The sequence below is a fragment of the Podarcis vaucheri genome (assembly GCF_965113315.1).
Source record: "Podarcis vaucheri genome assembly, chromosome: 4".
NCBI lineage: Eukaryota > Metazoa > Chordata > Lepidosauria > Squamata > Lacertidae > Podarcis > Podarcis vaucheri.
The window spans coordinates 48513575-48538835 of record NC_138762.1 but is presented as its reverse complement, the minus strand read 5'-3'; the positions used below and the strand labels follow the sequence as shown (position 1 = coordinate 48538835).

At 36.9% G+C, this 25261-nt stretch overlaps 1 protein-coding gene across 21 annotated transcripts in view; it reads left to right on the top strand.

Annotated features, from left to right (window-relative positions):
- The window catches only part of ROBO2 (roundabout guidance receptor 2), an 810838-nt gene that overhangs the window by 396935 nt on the left and 388642 nt on the right, over positions 1-25261 (top strand). For all 21 annotated transcript variants that reach the window (XM_082220702.1, XM_082220695.1, XM_082220699.1 and 18 more), the window contains exon 2: positions 13882-14208. In XM_082220702.1, the coding sequence (XP_082076828.1) occupies positions 13882-14208 (327 nt within the window). The remainder of the gene's footprint in view (positions 1-13881; positions 14209-25261) is intronic.

The window sequence follows — 25261 nt, the reverse complement described above, 5'->3', positions numbered from 1 at the left end:
AGGTAGATAAAAAGAAATAACACTTTTAGATAGTACCTTTTCATGAACCTCAAAGTTCAAATCTTCACCAGCATTTTAAAAAGCAACAGTGACAGTTATATTAAGGTTTAATCATGGGCATTTGATGTTTGTGAGAATTCAGAATATAAAATGCGTATTAATTAGTTCAGCATTTGTTATTGTTTGTTGAATTTGAGGACTAGGTTGAATGCTTTTGAATAATGTCAGTGGGTTTCCCCAGGAGGCAATCTGGTTCTTGTCACTTCTTGCTTCATCATTACTTCTTCAAAGGAAAATATCACCCTTTTTCTGGGGAGAGACAACTTTCCCTGTTACATTTTCCTTAGTTGGCTGATGGAGGGTTAGAATACCCCCCATCAATGTCCATCTGTTGTAGCTGAATAAGTTCGTTCTTTTCTTTAATATAATGTGGCCCTAGTTCACCTTGTGTCTTCCCTCCTTATTCCAGTGTCTGGCTGCAATTATGTTTTGTTGTTTTACATTGTTTATATATCTAGACAGTACTAGATGTATATGCACAAATCTGTTAAACGTTTGTAGACATATATGTGTATGAAACACAGTTGTGACTGAAATTGGTCATTTGCGAATCCTACTGTCCTTTCATTTGCCACTTCGTTCCTTGTGCCTTGGGAGTTCTTTCTGCTTGCCTCATCCATGTGGTTTCACACAAGACCCTTCCACACAGTCAGTACAGTATTTGGGATGGGGAGGTGACTGGATAACTGTATAAATCTCTTTTAGCAAAATGTATTCAGGCATAGTGGTTGAGTGATACACTGCTTGTACCTTAAAAACCTTCAAAATATGTGCATTGTTTAACTTTGCTGGAGTGATGGTGGGTTTTTGTATCAAGTCTGAGTAAGATTCATGTGATTTGTTCAAAATACATAGATATCTGTTATCCATTGAGATGTTGCTGTTGGAGTGTGATAAGGAACATAGATTAAATAAGAATATTCTTCACTTTCTCAAAGTCACCTGCTACCTTTGTACAGAGTAGGGCTAGACAATACTTGATTTTCAACATCACGATATATCACCAGCTAAATATCACAATATTTCAAGATATCAATATATATATCTGTGGCAACGGAGGGCCTTGCTGGGCCTCCCCACGGCGGCAGGAGTCTTGTGGTACCTCCCCACGGTGGTGGAGGGTGCGCCATGCTTCCCCACAGCAGCAGAAGGGCTTGCCGTACCTCCCCTTGCCGGCAGCGGGTGTGACAAGCTTCCCTGCAGCAGCGGAGGGCCTTGACCAGGCTCCCTGCAGCTAGGGCCTTAAAATGCAAAGTAGTAGATTCAATAAAAATATTAAATAAACTTCTGTATAATATATGTAATATATTTCCAACTAATTTAAGAGTAGTTTAACTGATTTACTAGTCAAGTTGCTATTGGGCATTTGAAACATGCCTCAGAGTGCATGCAGAGTAGACCACACAGATGGAATCATTGAAGAGACGCAGAGAGATATTTGCAAGGTTTAATTACAAAACTCATTTAACATACATCTTACATAGTGTCTATAATCATCACCCACCCATCCACCAGGGGGCAGAGTAAGGTACATACTGCACATTATATACCATTCACAATTGCTGACACAGCTAATTACAGTGACTTATCAGCACCTGGTACACTACTACACAGCTGTAAAAAACTGGGTCAGGATATGCACCCTGGCTTTTAAAGTGGTATACACCCTGTGAAGCAATAATGAACCCTAACATTTAAATAAACCATTCAACAGTTGCATCTGCTTCCCCACTCAGAGGTGTAAGTGGAATCTATGCATGCACAAGCCACTCTTCTACTTTCCTGGGAGTAAGCCAGTAAGATACCAGTAAAGGTGAAAGAGTTTGCTGGTTTGTGTGACAACTTTTCATCATTTCTTATCGGTTAGGAGGGTGGAGGGAGAGAGCAACAAAGCATGAGACAGGTGCCTGCAAATTATCTGTAAAGGATCTGTTCAGCTGAGCTACCCCCTGGGACACTGTCAAGTCTCAAACAGTTATCACAATGTTATTTCAATACTGGTATTCAATTGTATGGTGATTTATCACACAGCCCTAGTACAGAATAGGGGCTTTTTTTGCATGCCATTGCAAACTAATCAAAGAATTGGTTATTAATGGTAGCCTAGAAAATTTATGTTGTTTGTCCTGATATCTATTTCAACTGATCCTCCTAGAGGAAGGGAGCTGATGCTCACTACAGTAGCAAGCAACTTTAGGGAACTGTTGTACCAACAAACTATATTAAAGATAAAATGTAACAGTGGTACCTCAGGTTACATATGCTTCAGGTTACAGACTCCTCTAACCCAGAAATAGTACCTCGGGTTAAGAACTTTGCTTCAGGATGAGAACAGAAATTGTGCTCTGGCGGCGCAGTGGCAGCAGGAGGCCTCATTACCTAAAGTGGTGCTTCAGGTTAAGAACAGTTTCAGGTTAAGAACGGACCTCCAGAACGAATTAAGTACGGTACTTAACCCGAGGTTGTTGTGGACAAAGTTTCATGCAAGGAAATTTCAGCTATTACAAAGTTACCAACAATTCTGCTAATGTTGGTATTACAAATAAGATATAAACAGTCTACTTTTTGGTTTGAACTGGCAGCTATACTTAATTTTGTTGTAGTCATTTATAGGCACAAAGATTTAATAAAATCATATCCCTTACTGGCAGCTACTGTATCACCTGTAGAACATATTGGCAAGCATAGAGAACGGAAGCTGTGCTAAGCCCTAAAAAGCTAAAAGGGATTAACTTTACACAGAGGAGTTACTAATGAAGACATCGTAAAAAAAGGATAAGAAAAATGGACTGCTGCATATGAAGTTTTTAAAGTTTTCTTTATTTTTCAGTGCATTAATGTTTTCGGTTGTCACTCTGAAATTACTGTCTGGCTGTTTCTTTAGCAGTGGCAGCATCCAAATGGTGTATAGATCATGTGGATATGATGACAGGTGCGTGTACATATATGTTCTTGGATCTAGCTTACTGCAAAATAGAAAGAGTTGTAAAATTGTAATGTTGTATTTTACAATATTTCTGCAGATTAGTCTGAAGACCCAACAAAATTATGTTAACTTATTTTAACTATGAATATGCATGCAGAACAGTACTGTAGCTCTCATAGATTTTCAGATAGTATTGGATCCAGGACTGAGGAGGGCAGCACTCACCCCTTGCCTCCCGGCAGTGGAGTTGCTGATGTTTACTTGGAGGGGTAAAGTGTGAGAAGTCAGTGCTTGTGGGCACATTGGTGGAGCCAGTCCAGTGCTCCCAATGCACCTGAAAAACGCCAACTTTCCCACTGTCTTCCTTCTGCCCTTCCCTCCTGGTAAGTGCCACTATCCCTGCTGCTGGGAGGCCAGACTGCTCTGACTGCTCCTGGCAGGGTCAGATACTAAACTAATTTGCGGCCTGTGTCATTCAGCTAGGATTGGTGGTCTTACGATGTTGATTAAAACATCAGAAATTCAAATATTACAGCAGCATTTTAACCTGTTGTCTGAAACTAAGTAGGGATGGTGCTATCCTAATTTCTAATGGGAAGGAGTTGACCCTTCTATGCTGAAGGCATGACTCATTGTCAGGAATCATGGTTCTGGTCCTTGGGAGACCACTAATACTGCTCTCAGATAATTTCAGTGATTGACTTGGGACATATCGGGTGAATGAGTTTAATTCTATGACATGTATGATTTGAGGGTAGCTTTGCAGATTACAAGTTTAGAACAAAGAGAAAAAATAATGTTTCTTATAATTCTATGAAGTATGAGAGAAGTGTTTTACACACAGTGACTACGTAGACTGGAGTACTGATGTGCTATGCATTACCAACACTGAGAATCTGTGTCAAAAAAATTGTAATGTGTGAAGTGACCCTTGGTGAAGGCGAGTATTTAAGGCTTATATACTAGTGTGATAGGGAAAGAGGAAAATGGTACCCTTTATCTCTGGTCTGCACTATCGCATTTAATGAGTAAAAAAAGCATCTATTTTCCATTCCCCCTAAGCTATTGCCTTCTGTTCCTCATGCTTCATTTCAAAATCCATTTGGACAACTGTTAAATATATTAAACCTATCCCCATCTCCATTTATCTAACAATTCCACCATTCTTTGCTAGATTCCTCCTGTGTGGTTTCACTACAAATACCTGGTGTAGTGATGTGGGTATTCATACCCTTGCTCAGCAATGAGGTTGACTACATTACATTTTCTGGTGGAAAATAATAGGTGGACATAAATAATCAAGAAGGGAAAGATTTAATGGGGCAAAATCTGAGCAGTTAGGCTAGGCTTTATTATTTTTTTTAAGGGGCATGAATAGGCTAGATATTGTTCCTCTCACAACTTGATGCAATGTACCACACAAATACACTTGAATAATTAATGCAAATTGTGCATTATCACATGGACTGATAAGTAGCTGGTGGAAAGCTATAAATAGAGGGTAGTGATAGGCAGCAATATACACATTTGGAGAAAGATGTCAGTTGGTTTGATATAGGGATTTTGTTTGGGCTCTGTTTTATATAACATCTTCATTAATAATCTCCACAAGCGGGTAAACTGCATGCTAATTAAATTCACAGATGACACTAAGTAGAGAGGTGTTACAAACATAGGGTGACCAGATTTTCTAAGTGAAAAATCTAGACCACCTGTCATTGCAGGCACACAGAGCAAGTGGTGATTGAGGAAAGCCCACAAGCATTTGACAACTCTGAATGCGAAAGAAGGAAGGAAGGAAGGAAGGAAGGAAGAAACAGGCATTCAGTTGCTTTAAAAAAATGTTATTCTCCTTTCAGCACATTATCCTAGGGATTTATCATTACCACAAGGGCACGATGTGTTAAAAACTGTATTTATTGTGCGCTTGAAAATAGCAAATCATAAATAAGTTTTCAAATGCATAGGATAAGCAAGTGTTCTTTTTTATATATAAAAAGAAAGGGCTTGATGCAAGTGTACTATTCCAACTGTGCAAAAGAGAGATAAGGACATGTAAATGCTCACAGGAATCATGTGAAGGGCTGAGTAATCTGAAATATTCAGCATTGATTTTGTGATTGCATGGATTGGAGCACATATGTGTGTGTCTCCCTTTGTGGAATGTTGTGCATGGCTCTTTTCCATGTGAGCAAAACTTAATGTACATTCAGTGGCATTGCAGTGAAAGTTTCAACAATATAACAGAAAGAACCAGAAAATGAAGTCATAGAGTTGTAGTCAATGCTGCTGTTCTGCTTATGCAGCAGACTTCCACTTGCATAACTGAACTTCCATTTCCTTTCACCTGTAGCTCTCTGGAGAAATTTTTTTGGGTGGGATACTTTGCGGGGAGACGCTAAGAAGGGAAAGCCACATTGCATGAGTGCAATTCCATTTGCACAGTGTTGGGTGCAAGCCTTTGCTTTGGAAACATGTACAGTTCTGCTGTGTGTTAGAAAGTGTTCACCCCTTAAAGGTAAGAACTTGAAATATCGAACTTATGTTAGGGAACATACAGTAATATGTATAGAGAAATTACAAGTTACAAGTGATTAGATTAGTTGTTTTTTTAATTGAAAACTTATTTGTACATTAAAATAAGAGAAGATATGGAACATTTATTAGGTTATTCAAGTACTGTTTTTTCACAGCAGTGTGACAGAATAGCAGTATAATGTGTCCACTAGTTATATAATAATTGCCTAAATTGTGAAACATATTGAAGATTGGGTTGGCTTTTCCTGATTCTCCTCTCTATTTAAATGCAGAACTTTATATAATCAAACCTAAGTATAGTTTTCTCCAAAACCTTACAGCTAACCCTCCTTTGTTAGGTGTTTGCCCCCTGAATATATTTTGCAAATTGTTTTTACAATTTTCATTTCTGTGTATTACTTGATTACCTTTTCCCTGTATAACTGCTACAATTGTATTATAACATAATACAATTGATTTTTCTACTGGAATAATTTCTTACTGCAGGTTGCATATTACTAAATATTGAAAATGACTGTTATGTGATGAGCCATGAATGTGGATTCATGCTCTGTGTTTTAGACTTTCACCCAAAGTTTGAGGCATTATTACCATCATTTTAGACTTTAAGTGTAACATACAAACATCTAAAATTTTAAACTGTTTTATTTCTCACTGCCTTGAAAAGGAAGTAATTTGACAGATTACCCTGAACCTGTGGGTTAATCAGGACCAGGAGGACATAGCTGAGTTTTAACTGTATTTTTATTGCTTCTTTTGTTTCTTCTATTTTAATTTATTCTATGGAATTCAAATTGTAACACAATAAAGCAAAATAGAATGTGTGTGTGAGAGAGGGTGGGGAGAGGGAATGAGAGAGAGAGAGAGAGTAGCAATAAGAATACAGAAAAATCATATGGCTCTAGCAGAGCACATTACAGTTCCTACAACAGGCAGAAAAATCATTAAGTGGTCAGGCAATACACTCAGCAGTTTTCAAGTGGGGTTAAAAATATTTGGGAACTACTAGTGTAAAAGACAATTTTTTAGGGGAAATATTTACTGACACTGATCAATATTGATCAGAAACTAGTTTAGTTATACAAACAAAATAAAGTTGGGCATATGTCCTCCAATGTTTTTATATGAAAGGATTGCTGCGCCCTTTCATATTTCAAATGAGCTGCTATCATGTTAACTTTCAGTTATTGTTCTGAACAAATATTATGCAGATAGCCAATTAGTGATGGACAAAATGGCCTTCATGCATCGCCATGTTTGTAACAAGAAGGGCAACAGTGGAAGTCACGTTCCTATTGAGAACATTCTGTAGGCCACTGCTAGGCCATGATTAGCCTGACTGTGGAAGACAATTGTAGAGGCATCTGCTCAGTTAATTTTGAGAGAAAATTTACCAGATGGAGGCTGAAGATTTAAGTGATTAGAAGGTAGTAGATTGGAATACAAATTGGATTAAAAGAAATTAGATTGATATAAATCGAATTGAGTCACAACAGTTTGTGTTCTTCGTACCAAGGGGCAGTGGATTATGGGAGAAGCAGATGCTCCAATGAGATAGGAATTAATGTGGCTTTGACAGTCCATCTGGGAAGGCCTCACTATCGAGTACATCCCTAATCTCTCTCTCCATTTATCAATGCCATAATGTTAATTAGTACTTCATTCATTAAGTTACTTATGGGGGGGGGAAATCTCACCCCTAGTCTCTCTCTGCTTGAGTATTTGTAATTGTGCCAGGAAACAGGAACCTCTCTCTAGCTGAACTAGCTACTGTTGACTCTTATGTTAGACCCATGTAGTTTTCTTCAAGCATGTGACTGCTTTTGGCACAGAGGAAATTTACTAGGCTTTGTTTTGCAATAAATTTCTCTTCATAAATCCAGCTGCATAGTTATTTGAAGTCCTGTCTTGATCCCTAAAGCACATCAATCCCGAACTACTACTAACAACCACCCCCCTTTCCACCATTTTAATAAGGTTCTGTATATACTCTACTGTATATAGTTGAATGATATGTTGTTTTATGGCCAAGATGTAGCAATCACATTAATGATGAGAGGCAGGTTCTTCCCTGAGGGGTGGAAGGGGGAGCAAGAAAGATTTGTGCATGTGCATGAACACACTGTTGGAGAGTTATATTTACTGCACCTGAAATTCATGACTGATGTTTGCACTGGTCTGCCCTAATTCTGTAGACTAGGACTAACATAAGCGTAGCTGACTTTCTGATGCAGTATTTCATCTAAGCAGCATGCTGCAGGACAAATACTTGCTTTTAGAGAGCCTTAGAATCAGCCAGTTGGATAACTGTGAACACTTGAAAGTAAAAACATGCCCTGAAAAAGAAGCCACAAATTTTGCTTTGAAAGTCAACTAGTTTTCTGCTTGAAATTTTCTACAAGCTAAAACAGTGTGCTGAAAAGAGCAGCACTTTTTAGAGGCTTGAGTGGTTAGAAAATGTTCACACACACACACACACACACACACACACAGTGCATTTTACAATCAAAGTGTTCCTGAGTAAGATAGACATGGCGAACAGTTGCATGCGAGTGGTTGAGTTTCAATAAGCAGCTGAATGGTGCATTCTTCTCAAAAGTTTTCAAGATGCATCTCTCCTTTTGCGGCACCACAGATAAAAAAAAAGCCAGAGTCTGGTTTTTCATGTTTTCCAAACTCAGGCTTAATGTTTGTTTTCCACAAGCAAACCACACATGGTAGTCAAGGTTTTCCACTCATTGTTTGTGTGGAGGCAACAAAATGTGAGCCTAGGTTTGGACAACATAATAAGCTAGGCTTGCATGAACTATGGTTTAATGCAACTTGTAAACTTGGCCAATGTGTGAGCAATGTGAATAAAGAGTCATTCATTTTCCCATTAATACATATTGAATTAAGCTCATATCACAATGAAATTACATATGGAATGTGGACAATGCAAAATGAACTATTCTCTAATCTTTTACTACATTCCTTCATTGATAAATCATAAGCAGGCTCTTGAGAAGGAGAATAAAAGTGTTGAGACACTATAATGACCTCTGTCATTATATAGTATGGCTTTACTTTAATTCTGAAATTTTACCTTTTGAAAGTTCAAATTATTATCTTTTATTTGGTTAAGATAATGCCAGTGTGTTAAAATAAAGAATATTGGTCAAAAGTGCTCCCATATTTTTGAAGACCTGCAGGACTATCTTAATCTTGTTTGAGACAATGATCTGCCATCATTGATCCCCTTAGCTTCAGTTGCATGCAACATATGTGAATTGTGAAAAGTTTAAATATTGTTATTTTATTTGGGGGCAGAAACAGACAGCATGCATTATGCTTACTGAAAATATGCAGTCAATTAATGTTTATGACCTGAAATGGTACCATCTGTTTCCTCAGCCTATCCCTTTCGCTTTACTACTACTTTTAGATCTTATTCACAGATTTATTGCCCTGGTGGTAAACAACATGAAGACTGCTTTCCTATTCTGTCACCTTTCATTCCTGTGTCCTTGTGCAGTGCTGCTCATGGTGGAACAAAATGGATTAAATAAATCACACCATGGGTAAAAGCTTTTAAAGGAAGCTTTGTCATAGCTGTACACTGAAGCATTATACAATTTCTGCTTTGTGATGGCATTGTGGTGTACGTTAATGGAAGCAGAAAAGATATTAAGTCAATTAAAAAAATTAAGACAAAAACATTGACCTAGAAGATGTATGAAATGGTGCCACCTTTTGAACAGAACAAACAAGATACCAGGCTTAGAAAAAATAAATGTTATACATAGCATGCTGTATAAGTAAGATTATTGTCATTCTTCAGAGAAATCTGATGTGCTTAGTGAAATAGAAATTGTAACCTGGAACATTCATCAAAAACTCCAGTGAGACACTATACTAGTGCTTTCAAATTGAAGTTATTACATGTGACATTCCTGGTATCTGCCAACCTTGACTGTAACTCAATGAAGCAGGAGAGCTGAGGAAAAATCAGTAAGTACTGTCTAAACAAGTGCCAAGAGTTGGCATAGTGAATCAGTGTGTGTGTTCTGTCATCAGGCCCAAGGGCATTCCATTTAATCCTGATGGCAGAAATGAGTGTTAAGAGTTGAGCATTACAGGCCAAAATAATAAATAACTGGGTTTATATTGAATAGGCAGTGGTGGGAGGGCGTCATCAGCAAGAAAGAATCACCTTTACTGTGAAAAGAGAAGAAGAAAGATGGTGGTTCCAGACTGAATAAAGAAATGCAGCACTTGTTAGCCCAGGGCCTGGCTGCTGAGGAAGCTGGCAATATTGGCTTGTCATCATAGCAACATCAGAAATGATTAAAGGTGATATCATTCAGCATTCTGATTCCCACAATGACCACATAGAGTTTTCTGGGAAGCACAGAATCAGCCCGTGAAGGCAGTTTTACTGTAGCAAATCACAGAGGAAGCTTGTATAGAACACCTGGAATACATCTGTCAAGCAGTTTTCCCTATAAGTCTGCTTTCCACATTACATTTTTAAAACATGAGAGTTTTCTCTGAATCACATTCAGAACCATATCTAGAAATCTCTTGGTAATGCTAATGATATTTTTAAATAGTGGCATCAGATGAGCATTCTGCCAGATACTGAATGGGATCTGTAATCTGAGCTAATTAGGCATATCAGAGTTGTTGTAAGACATTTTCAGTGTAAAATACGATTCACAGTAAAGTTGTAGTGTCTCCATATTAGAGATGCACTCATTGTTGAGCACTGTCAAATACTCAAAAGTTACTTTATATCTTCCTGAACTATATGCTGTCTTCTACCTAGCAAACTATTGTCTTTACTAATATGTAACTTTTGACTAGAAAATGCATTACTGTGATAGTGACTTTCAGTGTTGGGGAAAATATTCAGCTCATAACTCCAATACTTTGCTGATAGCAACTTAGCACCCCTGCCTCTACAGTTTTCCACAATAGATTTGGCTGTGTAGATTCCTGTTCCATAAGTGTCCTTGGTAGTCGGAATTTCATTGATTGGTTCCCTGTCATAAGGTATATTTTCCAGAAGTATAACCATTATTTAATGTCTTTCATCTGGACATGTGAAGTGTGGCATTTGAAAAGTATAGACTTCCAGTTGACTTTGGATAATACACACGTTTTATCCATGAAAATTTCACATGTGGAATTCACCACTTGATGCTGTAGTCAGTGCATGATGAATGTGCCATTCTGAACAGAACCATTCAGGTAACTTTTCTATCTGCTTGTGTTGATTTACCAGTTAATTTAAAAATCAGTTATTTACATTTATTTAAAGTTGAACTGCTGTTAGTGGTTCCATTAGGGCAGGAGACTTCAGGACCCAACAGCCCTAGGAGATGCTTTACACTAGCAAGAATTACAGGACAATAGTAGTTGTGCCTGTCACTATCTTAATTTCTCCAGAGTGGTTTCCACTCTGGAAAACAAAGTTAGCAGCAGATGAGTATGGCTGGAGGCAGTTGGGTTGGCACTTGGTTCCACAGTACTAGCTGCTGTAACATAACTGGTGTTAGAATAAAAATAAAGGAACCTATTATTATTATTATTATTATTATTATTATTATATTATTATACCTGTTCCTGTCAGTGCCACCTATTAAGTGTGCCGGAAAGCAGATTGACAGGGTGACTATGGTAGTTGTCCCACCAGTTCCCTGCCTGAACTGAACAGCTCACCTGCCACTAATGACTATAGGCCATCACTATCTACATCACTATTAAGTAGTCTACTAAGAAGTTTGTCACATTGAGTTCAATAGGATTTACTGCCAGGTAAGTGGGTATAGGTTTACAGCTTAACTATATCCTGCTACATTACTAAAACAGGGCAACAAACATACACAACAAAACCAAAACACTCCAGTTCAGCGTGGATCATCAGTGTGAAAGATGCATATTTGAAAGATATGTTGATGTTGATTTCAAGTGAAAACTGTCTACTTTGGTTGCATGTGGTTTTTATTGTTGGAAGGAAAACATAGTAGTTTCGCCCTCAAGGCAAGCCATCTGCTACCTTTGGATACAAAATGGAACAAAAAGGCATCTTCAAGTTTATTTTTTTCTCAGATTTGAAGCAGGAAGGAAAGAGTTGGCATGGCAGAAGGCTCTTATCAGTAAAAGTGTTTACATGAAGATAGGGATGGAGAGATTCACATTTTTAATTTGTAACAACATTCAGTTGATGAACTTCTGCATTAATGAGTTGACGTTTGAATGAAGTGTGTATGTTAGTAGGGCCTCTCTCGCACATGCAAATTTGCTGCTCCCTGTACCTTAGAGCCTGCTATGTTCGTGGGACACTGTGTGCCCACTGGCTCTGGTGATGCGTGTCGCTGCTCTGGTTCTCCTTGCCATGCTCCACCACCCTGTGAGAACTTCCTTCCCCACCCCCTGCTTGCCCTGGTGTGCCCTAGTCCCAGCTCACTAAGATCCCCTTCCTCCTCGCTGTTGTCCTGCCAGTTCATTACACCAGTGTAGGTTGGTTTTTCAGAACTCAACCTATGAGAAGAAAAGGTATATTTGTATTGAGCAGACTGGCAGCATTTTTCAACTGTAACAACTACTCTAAACATGCAATATCAGTTCTCATATAGCTCTAAGATTTTTTATGATGCTGTATGGGTTGCACAAATATTAGTAATCAGCCCAGGGAACTTTGGTGACTGGGTTGTCTAGAATTGGTATAAATAAATAAGTACTATTTCTCCCAAAACTGTTATAGCCACTCAGAAAACATTAATTTTAGCCTTGATGCGACAAGTGGGCATGCCTTAAGTCAATTTCTAGATGTTTGAGCCAATCTGCCCTTGTGATTAAGTATCATTGAATCTAATTACCGTATATTTTAGAAAAATATGTGAAGTTATGGTCATATTAACTTGCTTTTTGTTATTGCTGTTAAGATGTAATAGATCTCTGATTTCCAGAAGATGTTACCAGTAAAGAAGCTTAATAAACCAAAGTTTTATCAAATAAATTGGAAAGGCACGAAGGTTTTTAAAAGCAGTTTATTAGAATGAATAAAATGGTTACCTTTTCTCTCTGATACAGGTTAAGTATTTGAATTGGCAAAATGCACAGCCACTTGCAATGCCTTTTCAGTATACATTTAACAAAAAATAATGTGTTTGAGTTTTCATAAATGAAATATGCAATGAAAACAGTTTACATTTCAGGCTGCAAGAGTAAGCTATAAATAAGTGTTAAAACCTAACAATTTATTTTTGCCTTTCATGTGAAATCTTACTGCTTTTGTGTATAGGTGCAGATTCTTGCTTGTATAGCAAATGAGTGTGGTGGGTTTTTTTTTTAGTATCCTGCAAAAGTGTGATAACAGTACTGCAATTTTCCTCTCAAAATAAGAGTCTCGATAGAGAGTTGGTTAGCAACAGCTAGGGTGTGCATTTCAAGTTAACGCACCTTACAATAAGCTTGATTAGGCTAGGCCATAGTCCGCAAGGATATATGAGCAATACATATTTCAAATATCAATAAAAAATGTGATTCTTAATTGAAGTCACTTAAAATATTACTAGCATTATTCAGAAAACCAATACTAGAAACCAAATATTTCTTAGAAGTGGACATGCCCCTCAGATAGTAGTATCTGAGACCACCACTTATTCCTAGTCTCTGATATTTGGGAAAGACTGCTATGAAGTTGCTGTCTAGTTTCTATCATGTATTAATTACAGGGATATGTGACGAAATAGACTATAAAGAGGGTTGCTGGGGAAAGCTGGTTTCACCTAGTGATTGTTTGCTTTGTATGTAGTTTTCCCTATTCCCAAATATATACACAAATTTGTTGTTTTGAGTTCAGTGCCAGCTGCACTCCTTTATACCTTTGAGCAACTTTCTGACCTTGAGGTATTTGTGTATGACTGTATCAATGTGGCAAATAAGTGCAGTCCTGAGCACAGCTACAGTAATACCTCTGCAAATGTCCGCCTTGTCTTGTGTCCATTCCAGTGAACATCTGTGGCAAACCCGGAAGTACCAGAATGGGGTACTTCCGGGTTTGCCGCATGTGCAGAAGTGCAAACCACTCCGCGCGCAGACATGGTACTTTGCCCTGCGTCCTTTTCGGCTAGCAGCCGGGGCTCCGGAACAGATCCCGGCTGCAGAACGAGGTACAACTGTATTCAGGTGTTAGACATGTTGAATTCTGTGGTACTTACTCCCATGAAAGTGTTTGCAGGCCAGATTTTCAGCCTAAAATATTCTTGAAAGCATCTGTTTTATTTCTAGTGTAGAAATGCTTTAGAGAAGCTAGTGAGTTTAAAAAAATTACTTGCTGATTATTTGCCTTTCTTGCACTTTGTCCCTAGGATCTCGTCTTCGCCAGGAGGACTTTCCACCTCGAATTGTAGAGCATCCGTCAGATGTAATCGTTTCTAAAGGAGAGCCAACAACTCTGAACTGCAAAGCTGAAGGAAGGCCAACTCCCACTATTGAGTGGTATAAAGATGGAGAGCGTGTGGAGACTGACAAAGATGATCCCCGCTCACACCGCATGCTGCTCCCTAGTGGATCTTTATTTTTCTTACGAATCGTACATGGACGCAGGAGTAAACCAGATGAAGGAAGTTATGTATGTGTTGCAAGGAACTATCTAGGAGAAGCTGTGAGTCGTAATGCTTCGCTGGAAGTAGCACGTAAGTAACCCCTACACTATCTTAATGTCATGAGATAATGTGTAGTTACCTTGATTCACAATAGAAATAAGGACATTTTCCATTAAGCATTCCTATATACTTTAATCTGTTAAATTTGAATTACTCATAAAGTATGTGGAATGCTGAAAAGACATGTTCCTGTTTCTTAATCTTTTATATGCACATGTATTCAGTGCAGCGGCCATACATAATGTGCAATTGGCACTAAGATACGTTGTGGTTCATGAATGGTGCTACCATGGAAGAAGCTTAATCTATCCTTCAAGTATAATGTCCTTTTGAATTTGGTTTTGTTGCGCCTAATGTCAAAATATAGCTGTCATTTTATATATACATCACTGCCTATTTATTTCTTTTTATCAAGACATCTTGTCAAGTTTTCCCATGTATTGTTGGAAATTTCAGAGCCTTCATATGCTCATACCATAGTCCGTACATTGTGCGTGTGGCATGTGACAATACGTAAGGAGTAGCTTTTTTAAAAGTTGGCACTGAAGGTATCTATGGTGTTTTTGATAACCACTGTTTGCACTGAGGGAGAACCTATTCATGAAAGCAAATTAAGGAAGAATTTTACTATTTGTATAGTATAGTAGAATTGACTTTAGGGTATCATAGATAGATATATGATACCCAACACGAATAGATATATAATGTGGGTTGGGGTTTATTTTTTTATCTGTTTCCTCTATTGATTATGTGCATTATCCAGCCAAGGTTAAGAACCTAATTGTAAAGAAAGAATTAAGCGGAGAGGATTTTCAATGTGTACCTTGGAATAGATTTTGACTTATGTGAGATGTTTATGTGACATAAAATTATCAGAATATCAGGCGATTGCTAGGATAAAGGTAGCATTTTTATTTAAACTGTGTGAAATATGTTCTTGTTGGCATTGGTGATTTTTGTCTATTTGTGTGGTAGATTTGTATTAGTATTAGCATTTATAGTAGAAGCACCAAACAAGATGTACTTTGTACTTTGTTCTTTTGATTTTTGGTAATAATATTTTATTGAAAGAATTTCAGTTATAAAGAGATAAAGTGATACAGAAAAAAGAAAAATAAGGAAAGAAAAAAGGTTCAGAAAAAAATACAATGTAATATACCCCCATACATTCTTACATAAATAAATATGATGTTATTATCCTAATGCATATGTAGATATTAATAACCTACTACATTCTGTATAAACTCATTCCAAATGTCATATTTATCCAAGCAAAGTCTACATATATAAGCAGTCCGTTCATAAGTTGTGAGTGTTGTCATATTGTCAATTCATTGATTTAAGGGGATTGTATCTTTATTGCTTCCTTTCATCAGTATCAGTCTCTTGGCCACCATTAGGGTCCATATAATCCTTTTTCATTGTCCCATTGTTAACTTCTATATAGTAGGTGCTTCACTGGACTTACACAGTCCAGCACTTTCTGCCAAAATTTAGTTTAGAACGTTGTATGAACATGTGTTTCAAAGAGGCACTGTCCTTACCACATCTCCAGCATAGAGCTACCTTAGTCCTTTTTTATACAAACGTAAAGGAGTCCAATAAATGCTGATCATTATTTTTTGCTGTGTAAGTCTTAATTTAAGGTCCATTGATACCTTTCCCACTGTCTAGGTAATATTGAAAGTTACAATTCTTTATTCCAGCCATTTCTTAGACTACTTATGCAACTTAGTGATCATTAATAAATATCTATAAATAAGTAACCACTGGCTTTTAAGTTTCAAATGAGTTATCAAATTGTTCCAATATCTCAGGTGTCTCAAAAGCTGAGAGGGCTGCTGGCCCAAACTCACTTACTAGAGGTTGTAACTGAAGATATTGCCATTGAGTTGCATCTGATAGAGGATATTAAAACATCATTGGTGTAAAATTCATCTTCCTCATCTATTAGTTGGTCCAAAGTCAACACACCTGCTTCTGTCCAATTTTTCCATGTCACTATATCCTCCCCCAAATTTTTAGAGTAGGATTTCCCCACAAAGTAAGTTTGGCATGTGAGAATGAATCAAATTTGTTTTTGATAGACAATATATTCCATATCCTTCTAACTGACTTAGTTGTTTCCAGAGTCAACTGGGATTTCAAATATTTTGATCCTACTATTGTCTAACCAACTAAAGGTGTGTATATTCTAGGGTTGCCCACATCAGAAAATTAAGACCAACAGTGGGTTTCCAATATTTAGTACTTGTCAATAAATAGGCAGAGTGATATAGTTCCAAATTCGGAATTCCAAAACCACCTTCTTTAATTTGTAACTTCATTCTTTGCAAGGATATTCTAGGTGTTGTTGATCCCCAAAAATATTTCCTAAACAGAGAGATTAACTTTTGGAAATATGATCTTTTTATAAAAGGTGGGAATCCTCTCAGAATATAAATAAATCTGGGAATTTTATTCATTTTGAGAGCATTCATCCTTCCCCAAAGGGTACCTTGTTGATATACATAAGAAGCACCGTTGATCACATTTTCTCACTGCTCAATGTTTACTAATTTATGAATTTAGATAATTGTAATAAATAGGTAGTGTAAAAGTTAAACATATCAATATTACTATCATCACCGCCATCATCATGTTATAATTTTTAACTAAATTTGGTTTTACTCCATAAATTCATGTGTTAATAGACTAAGAATTATTTAGCTCTTTGATCTAGCCTTTCCTCATCATACCAGAAAAACTGCTTGTTTTTTGAAAGCATAAAAGAATACTTTATTATATTGAATATCACTGATCTCTTCTTCAGAGACTGCTGTGAGTCTCCAGTTACAATATGTGCAATCTCCCGAGTTAAATTCTTAACCACTGCAGCTGGTGGTAGGTCATGCATGAACTGCAAGTCAGTTTTTAAAAAGTCCTTGGGGAGGGGGAAAAAACCTTGGATTCACTGTAGACAAATAAAAAAACCAACACACCAAAGATCAGAGAACATGAAATCCAAGGCAAAAACTACAGAGAAGAGTTTTTGAAATGTAATCATGCACCAGATACTACATTATTTTACAGTTTTTATAGCCTTGAAGTTTCATAGTTTGCATTTACCAGTTAAACTCTTTGGGTCTTAAAGATAAGATTCCTAGCTATTTAAATTGAGAGGCTGTTTGCCTTTCCTTTAAGATAAATGGTGGTATGTTTATGTTAAGATGTTCCATTAAGATTGATGGAATTGAGTTACAAACTTTCACAGATAACAGAGTGCTTCTATTGAAAAACTTTGGTCTGGTTTCATGAAGGGCTTCAGAGTTTTCCCCCATCCTCTTCATTGCAATGCCATGCACCACCTGTGAACCTCCGCACCACAACAGTGTCAGGTGTGGCATAGGGAGCTACATCAGCAGAACTCAGGAGAAACCTTGTTTGAGTAGAAATGCCTTTTCACTCACACAAGATGTATTTGACTCCAATACATTGATTTTAGAATAAACGGAAATTTGCACATTTACTACCTATATAGATTCAGATAAAATTTAGTAGTGTACTAGATTAATTACCACCTTTGGAAGTAGAGTTACGGAGTTTGAAGTATTGTCTCTATCCTAGATACTTCAGAGACAATTGACTAAAAAATAAGTTATTTAAGGAATCTTTATAAATAATGCAGGGTGCATGATTTGTGGTGCATGATTTTATTCTACTTTAACTGAGGTTGATTATAAATCATCTCACCTTCAGTTTTCATACGATTCAGACATTTTCTCATTCACCTGATATGCCCCCTTTCAACTAAAGCATGGTGGGCTGCCCTGAGATACTGGCTCAAGATCTCAGTCTTTGGCCTAGGAAAGGGGTTACTCCCACACCTAAACAACGAGGAGTTTATCAGCTCATGGATGAAAACTATGATCTGAAAAGCCACTTCGATTTGAATGCCACCTTCACTATTGTACCATCTGGGCTATGATACTGCCCTTGAATCTCCAAGGTCTGGGACCATATCACATAGCAATCTCCTAATCTCAATCTCACGTTATCTGTGGCCTGATAGTAGTAGGAATTCATTACGATTCAGTACGATTTTCAGATACCTGCATATCTTAGAAATCTGTCTGTACCAATTTATTGGCGTCTCTTTACCAAAGCCGGATTAAATGTATTTCCATCAGAAGTTCTAAATGGCAAACTGAGAGGCATCCCTCATCAAAATAGGCTCTGTGTATGCTCTCAGGACGTCGATTGTATGAGGCATTGTGAACAATATGAGCAAGCTAGGGATCTATTGATTAAACCCCTACTGGCAAATCGGCTGGGTAAATCTGAAGCCTACTATACTAAATATCTTCTGGATGACAAGTCTAGTGATATCACAGTGGCCATGGCAAAGTTTCTTTCGGCAGTCATATGTATCAAAGATCATCATACTTAAAGACTAAACAAATATCGTCTCGGTCTCCCTCTTCCAGGGAGTTGTCTGAATGAATCTGCATTTTATTCTGAATCTATGTTACAGGTTTTTGGACCGCAATAAAGATTACATTCACCTGATATTTTTGGCTTGTTTTAAGCTTAATTTTGGATAAGCTTGTTCTGCAGTCCTATGTTTATATATTTAGATATAAGTTCAATTGACTTCAACAGAACTTGCTCTGATGTACATGTACATATCATTGTAACCTTAATAAATAGTAAGTAGAATATGGAAAAAAATATTCTTAATTGACTGTTGGCACTAAATAAATAATATGCTGCAAGGAAAGTAAAGAAAGGGTTGCTTGGAATAGTTACAAATTGAAAGAGAATGAATAAAACTAAAACCAGGCATAACTGACACATGTTTGAATTCCATGGCTGCTAATCTCTTATTTTTTTTTAAGTAACAACAGCCATGGGGCCCCTTAATCTAGATTACGTCCAGGACGTAGCAGAGAGGGATTTTCTCTTTCCCCCACCTGAAGCTACCTGTCCCCAAAGCTTTATGCCCTATTTTCTTTATATGTTCAATAACTTGTAAGTTGGGGCTCATATCTTGTAATAAAAGAAGGGTGAACTCCCCCAAGTTCTGCTCAAAATAACTTGGAAATGAACACATTTGTTTCTAGAACAAATCTGAAGTGCATTAGTTTATCTCTCAAGCCAATCTGATGAAATGAAGAAACACCCTTCTGCACCCAAATCTCAGTCCCCAAAGTACTCCCAATGGTAAACCGCTTTTTTAGTCATAATGCACCGCACAGCATGTTAGGACCACAGAGAAGAAGGGGAATGAAGAAAGCTGATACCCTACTGGCAGTGCAAGAGGATTGGTCTGGTTCTTTGAGAGCTGCCAAGGAAGGGGAAAGTCAATCTAGGAACTTTATTCCAGTTTGGAGATTAAAACAAGCCAAATCATTCATTCATTCAATTTATTTGCAAGCCACTTTTCCACAAAAAAGAATGCTCAAAGTAGATTCCAACAAAGAGAACAGGAATACATTTCAAATAAACACTGCAAAACAATTTCATAATAACACAGCAAAGCAGTAGCAAACATAGTAACAAACCAATAAGCCACATTCTGATACTATAAATATAACAAGATGACTTAAACAACATGCAACAAAATAACAAGGGAGCTTCACAGTTAACCTTAATCATAGAAATACTCTTTCCATGATGTTACTCATAGTCCCTCTTCTGCAGCAGTTTCTTATACAATTCCAACACGCTTCTCATGATGAAACATAAGATTGATCCATATGCAAGGACCACCCTGCCCCACCCCCGGTCTGGCTGTATAGCAATTATCCTGTAGATGTATCACACCCTGGTAACAACATATAGTTGTATGTTCTGGTGGGATTCATGGGACCCTACAAATCATGAAGTCCACTTTTATAACAATTTGCTAGTGATGCCTATTTTTCTTTTTTCATAATGTTTTGTGGCAAACATTTTGCATGTCCTTTTTAAAGTCTTCTCCACACTTTTGTACAGATTATGAAGTTCCCAGAACTGTCAAGTTATACTTACATTTTAGTAACAGATCAAGTATACCTGTGATTTTTTTTTTCCTTTTAAAGTTTTACATATTCCTACTTGAAAGACTGTTTTCAGTTTTAGGGAATAAAATCCTCTGATTTTCTTTTAAAGAATTTGCAATTTGTTTAGAAGCAATCTGCATAAACCTTAATAAGGTTAGGACTTGTTTCAACCTTTAATTTACTCAAATCCAGTTGAAACGATCATGAGACACAGCTTGAAGAAGTTGCAAAGGTAAGATTCATACCTGCACTTAGAGTAGAGAGAACGCCTAGCGCTGGCTGAGACTGCCTCAGATCCAGGCAGAGTTGGTTGCAGTACTAGGGATAGCAGCTGTAGCCCCAGGTGTTAAATATGAGGCAGCCGCTTGATCTATCGACCACTGTAAGAGGGGCTCTGGCCTAAATGAAAATTCATGAAAAATTGATGAAGTCCCCAGATTATTTTTTTCCCTTTTCTTTTTTCAGCACTGGGCCAGTGTAGTGAGGAGAGAGATTAAATGAGGTGTTGAATGCTTTAGTAGCAAGAAGGTTGTGGTTCAGAGGTCAAAAGTCATGCAAAAACTGATCATTTCCCTCCTACCCTTTCTTTTGGAACAAAACACAAGTCACTTATTTAGCAGGGCTTCCCTACTTTTTTGTGTTTGCGTACAGTATATTAAAAATCAGAAACAATTTATATAAATTCACTTTTTCCAGTAAAAAAACGAGGCTTGATGCTGATAAAATAATGAACAATATCCTTCTTTTTAATTTAGTCAAGATACTGAACAATATAGCTAAAGGCTGTATTTTGGCCACCATCTTCCAGGGTGCTTGCCTGATTTCATTTAAAGAGAGGAAATGGTCTTGCATTATTTATAGGTCACAGATTGCTGAAATAGCAAGCTCTGGACCGCTCTCCAAACATAATGATCCTGTTTGCTTTAAAATCTAGAGTAAATTGATGCTTTTATCTGTCAGAATAAGAGATTATGGCATTTACTGAATTTAGCAAGGGCATCACTCTAAAACATGAACCAATTTTTTTCACACAATATGTCTAATCTTGTTTCATGTCTCTCTAGTTTGTACCAATATAAGGATTAGATGAAAAGACCCACCATATTATAGACTGACTAACCATCCTATAAGATTGCTGATAAAATTAAATTTGATCAAAGGTACCTAAAAATCCAAGTATTTTAAAAATAATAATAAAAATATAGTATAATTCATGTGGCAAAACCAAATCCAGTGTGGTTTTTTTTCAGATTCAGAAGTATAGATACTAGCTGGCTAGATGCAACAATTTTACATCTCTAAAATACCTTTTAAAAAAATTAAGATTTCTCAAGGTGTAAGTTAAAACAGGAATTGTGGAAAGGAAGAAGTGATCTCATAAGACTCAACTTTATGCAAACTACGTATATTATCTTGAGTTGAGTTGAAGGAGCATGGGAAGTGAAGCTGAAAAGGGGTGAGATTGGAATATAGTAGATAACCTCCAGGGAGTCAGTTAAGTAAATTCAATGAAGTTTTGAGTTTGGGAAGCGTAGATCTAATAAGTTTGTTGGAGTGGAGAATTTGATATGATTAGAAATATTGCTTTTGGATCTGTTATTATTAACCCTTTTTACATGACCACCATATTTTTTTAACCGAATGTGTAAAATTGCTTATGCCATACTCTGCAGTTACATTACTGCAACCCATTGCAGGAGGGACATAGCTTTGTGGCAGTGCAAACACTTTCCATTCAGGAAAATCTTGATTCAGTTCCTAGCACCCCCCTTAAAATATGTATATACTATCCTTCAGCAGAGTTTCCAGGACAGTATACAAAACCAATATAAATTATTACAATAGTACATTGAGAGACAGCAAGAGACCATTATGATACAATAAAAACACTATCCTTTGAGGGTTGGTTTTTTTTACTACTTTATGAAATAAAAAATGAAATAAAAAGTTTTGACGATAAGAATGACATTGCCTGAAAGGAATACAGTGCCAAAGGGATAACAACGTTGACGCTGGGTGGGTCAGCCCTGGAAAGAGAACTCCACAAATGAGGCACCCGCACTGAGAAGGCCCTTTCTCTCCCGGCCTCCATCTACCTTTCTTTAAATGGTTGAGGGACTAGAGGAGAGCCTATGAAAATGATTTCATTATAGAGTAAGATTGATATGGTAGCAGGTGTTCCTTCAGACCCTTTGGTCATAAGACCCATATGACTTTAAAGGGAAGCACAAGCATTTTGCATGAGATGTGACCTGAAATCTTTGAGGGTCACTGCCAGTCAGAGTAGACAGTATTGGGATGGATGGACAAAGCAGTACTTCTCTTGTGTGGAGGGGATGGGTGTTACATGCTGTTTAGTTATTTTTCTATGGACAAGTGCACTTAATAGTCTGTACTGATTCATTGTAGCTGCATCATATATTCAATAAAACTGAATCTTCAGTAACTTCCTAACCGTAATAATATGTGGCACTCTTAGACTAATACTGACAGCAAAAACAAATAATTATGAGCGCTTCAGCAGAGACATCAGACATACAGTTGTATCTCTCTTGTGCATTGGAGGCCAGATTTCACATTTCTGAACATCCACCTTTAACCACTGAGTGAATGCAAAATCATGCAGCCTAAGGTTGTTTGGCTCTTGCCTTGAGCATGAATGCTTTATGCGGAAAAGGGATACTTCCTGAAAACGAATGCTACACCAGAAGTTTATATATTACCATGCAAGTAGGGTTGAACTGTGGGGAGTTTTCCATGGCTGACATACTACTTCAGTAATATGAAACCAGGCTTCATTAGCTGGATGATCATGTAAATTTGTGATTTAATGAACTATTATTCATCATTGGGCTAAACATACTTGAACTGGCCCCATTTCAATGTCACTGATTTTTGTTGAGAAATATTTTTTATTCTACTATATATTTTGGATTGTTTGATTTTTAACAATGTTTCAGATTACAGCAAATACATTTCCACCACATGCCAACTATGTATTTTCTGTAATGTTTGAAAGGCAGGAGGCACACATGCAGACACATCCTCTTCACACTTTGTAGAGAAGGCGTGGCTGGCATGCTGTGTGAAATTCTACTTTTTGTACAGTTTGGAAAGCTACTGAAATGTACATATTCCTCTTGAGAGAGTATTTGAAGCTAAGCATCTTATAGTGCATCTTATATCATTTTTATTCTAACAGTCTGGTGCTGTATAGGTTGATTACTTGTTCTCTGTTCCTTGTACTTTTGGCATGCTCAGTATTTTTCTAATTTTAGTCAGTTGAGAAAACAGCATAGCTGATCAAGATAGCACATCATATTATTTAACACATTTGCATTTCCACACCTCTGTTCTCTCTGTATAGAAACCCGCAAGTGCTATTTGAATATTAATTAAAATACTGGCTATTGTTGGCATATGCCTCAGACATGTTGTACAATTTATGATGTCAGATGAGATAAAAAAAATCATTTGAAGCAGCACTCCAAACCATTTACAAAACACTACATGATCTCAATACTAACAAAGCACATTGAACTCCTAATTGTAAGAAATCATTGGGGTAAAGTTGGTGACATTGATGGGATTTCATTATTAGTAGTTACTTTTGTTTATAGAAAGTAGAATTCTATCACTTTCTTTTTTGTAACCTCAAGAGATGAAAACTTCTGCATTTTTCATGTAGGGAGTCACTTCACAATATTTGAATAATTATCTGATGCCTATTCAGTATTCAGAATGACTGGAGCCAGTGGTTTCAGTCTAGTAAGTAACAGGCAAATATCTGAGTTATATAAAGAACTGGTGCCGTTACCATGACTTCCGTAGATAATATTTGACAGTATTCTCTTAAATGAGTAGAATTGTTGTTCTTTGATATACATGTTGCTAAATATTCTTGCACTGCCATGTCCAAGTAGAGACAATGGCCTTGACACATTAGCAAGCAGTCACAATATTTTCTTCCCCCATCTTGCTTGGATATTTCCTTCTTGTTGGACATAATAGACACAGAGAACAATAGCAGGGTTAAGTCTTAAAGCCATAGATACTAATGTGATGACTGACCTATTGATTTCAAAATGGTGCATAAATACAGTTTGCTTTCAACATCCTTACCATATTTTCATTGGGGATTGGTTTGTTTGTATGTATATATATTGAATGGTAGGTGTTTTGTATGAACTTTTAAAATGGCATAATGTATTTATGTTTATGTTATTAAATGTGTTGTAGGCTTATTGATAACAAGTGACTAACAAGTAATGTGATTGTGCTTGCTTAAAAAACAAATGAAGTAGTTACAGTTCTAATTAAATATTTAGGCATTCCTTTTTTTCCTCCATTTGAGGTGGAAAATAAGATACACTTTTAAAAATCACGCTTAAAAAAACCCAAGACTTGCCTATCTAATATGAGAGTTTTCCCAACAGTTTGGACTCTCAGGGCTGTTTTTCCTATTATACCATCTTCCATCAATTGTTTTTGCCCCCTTCTCTTCTATCTTAATGAAACATTTTTATATACACAAAGGAAATCTCTTGTCAGTTCTGACGATACTAACATTCAAGAGAACTTCCAGAAGTGTAGCCATGTTCATTTGTTCCTGCAAAAAAGAAAAGTCTCATAGCACCTTGGAAATGAGCAAATTTATTGAGGCTTGGGTTTTTGGAGGTTACAATTCACTTTGTTATTTGGGAGATGTTTTAGAAGTTGGTAGAGGAAAATGTGTAAAGGTCGGGGGAGCTTGAAGATTAAAAACTTTAGAATTTATAGAGCTTTATTATATGAAGCTAAACTAACAAAATATTAAGGAAACCTGATGGTCCATTTATCTTGACAGCCTTTAAATTCACTCAAGTGTTTTTCTAGCATGTGCATGGTAATTTGGGATTTGCACATTAAAAATTATGAAAATCATGAATTTTTTAAAAAAAATTTCCACAAGGGGAAACCACTCATCCCTAAAGTGAGTGTCTTTTTCTTCAGCTTTCTTCAGTGCATCACCAAAAAAGACAGGAAAAGAAGGAAAAGGTTTACATCAAATTTGCACATTC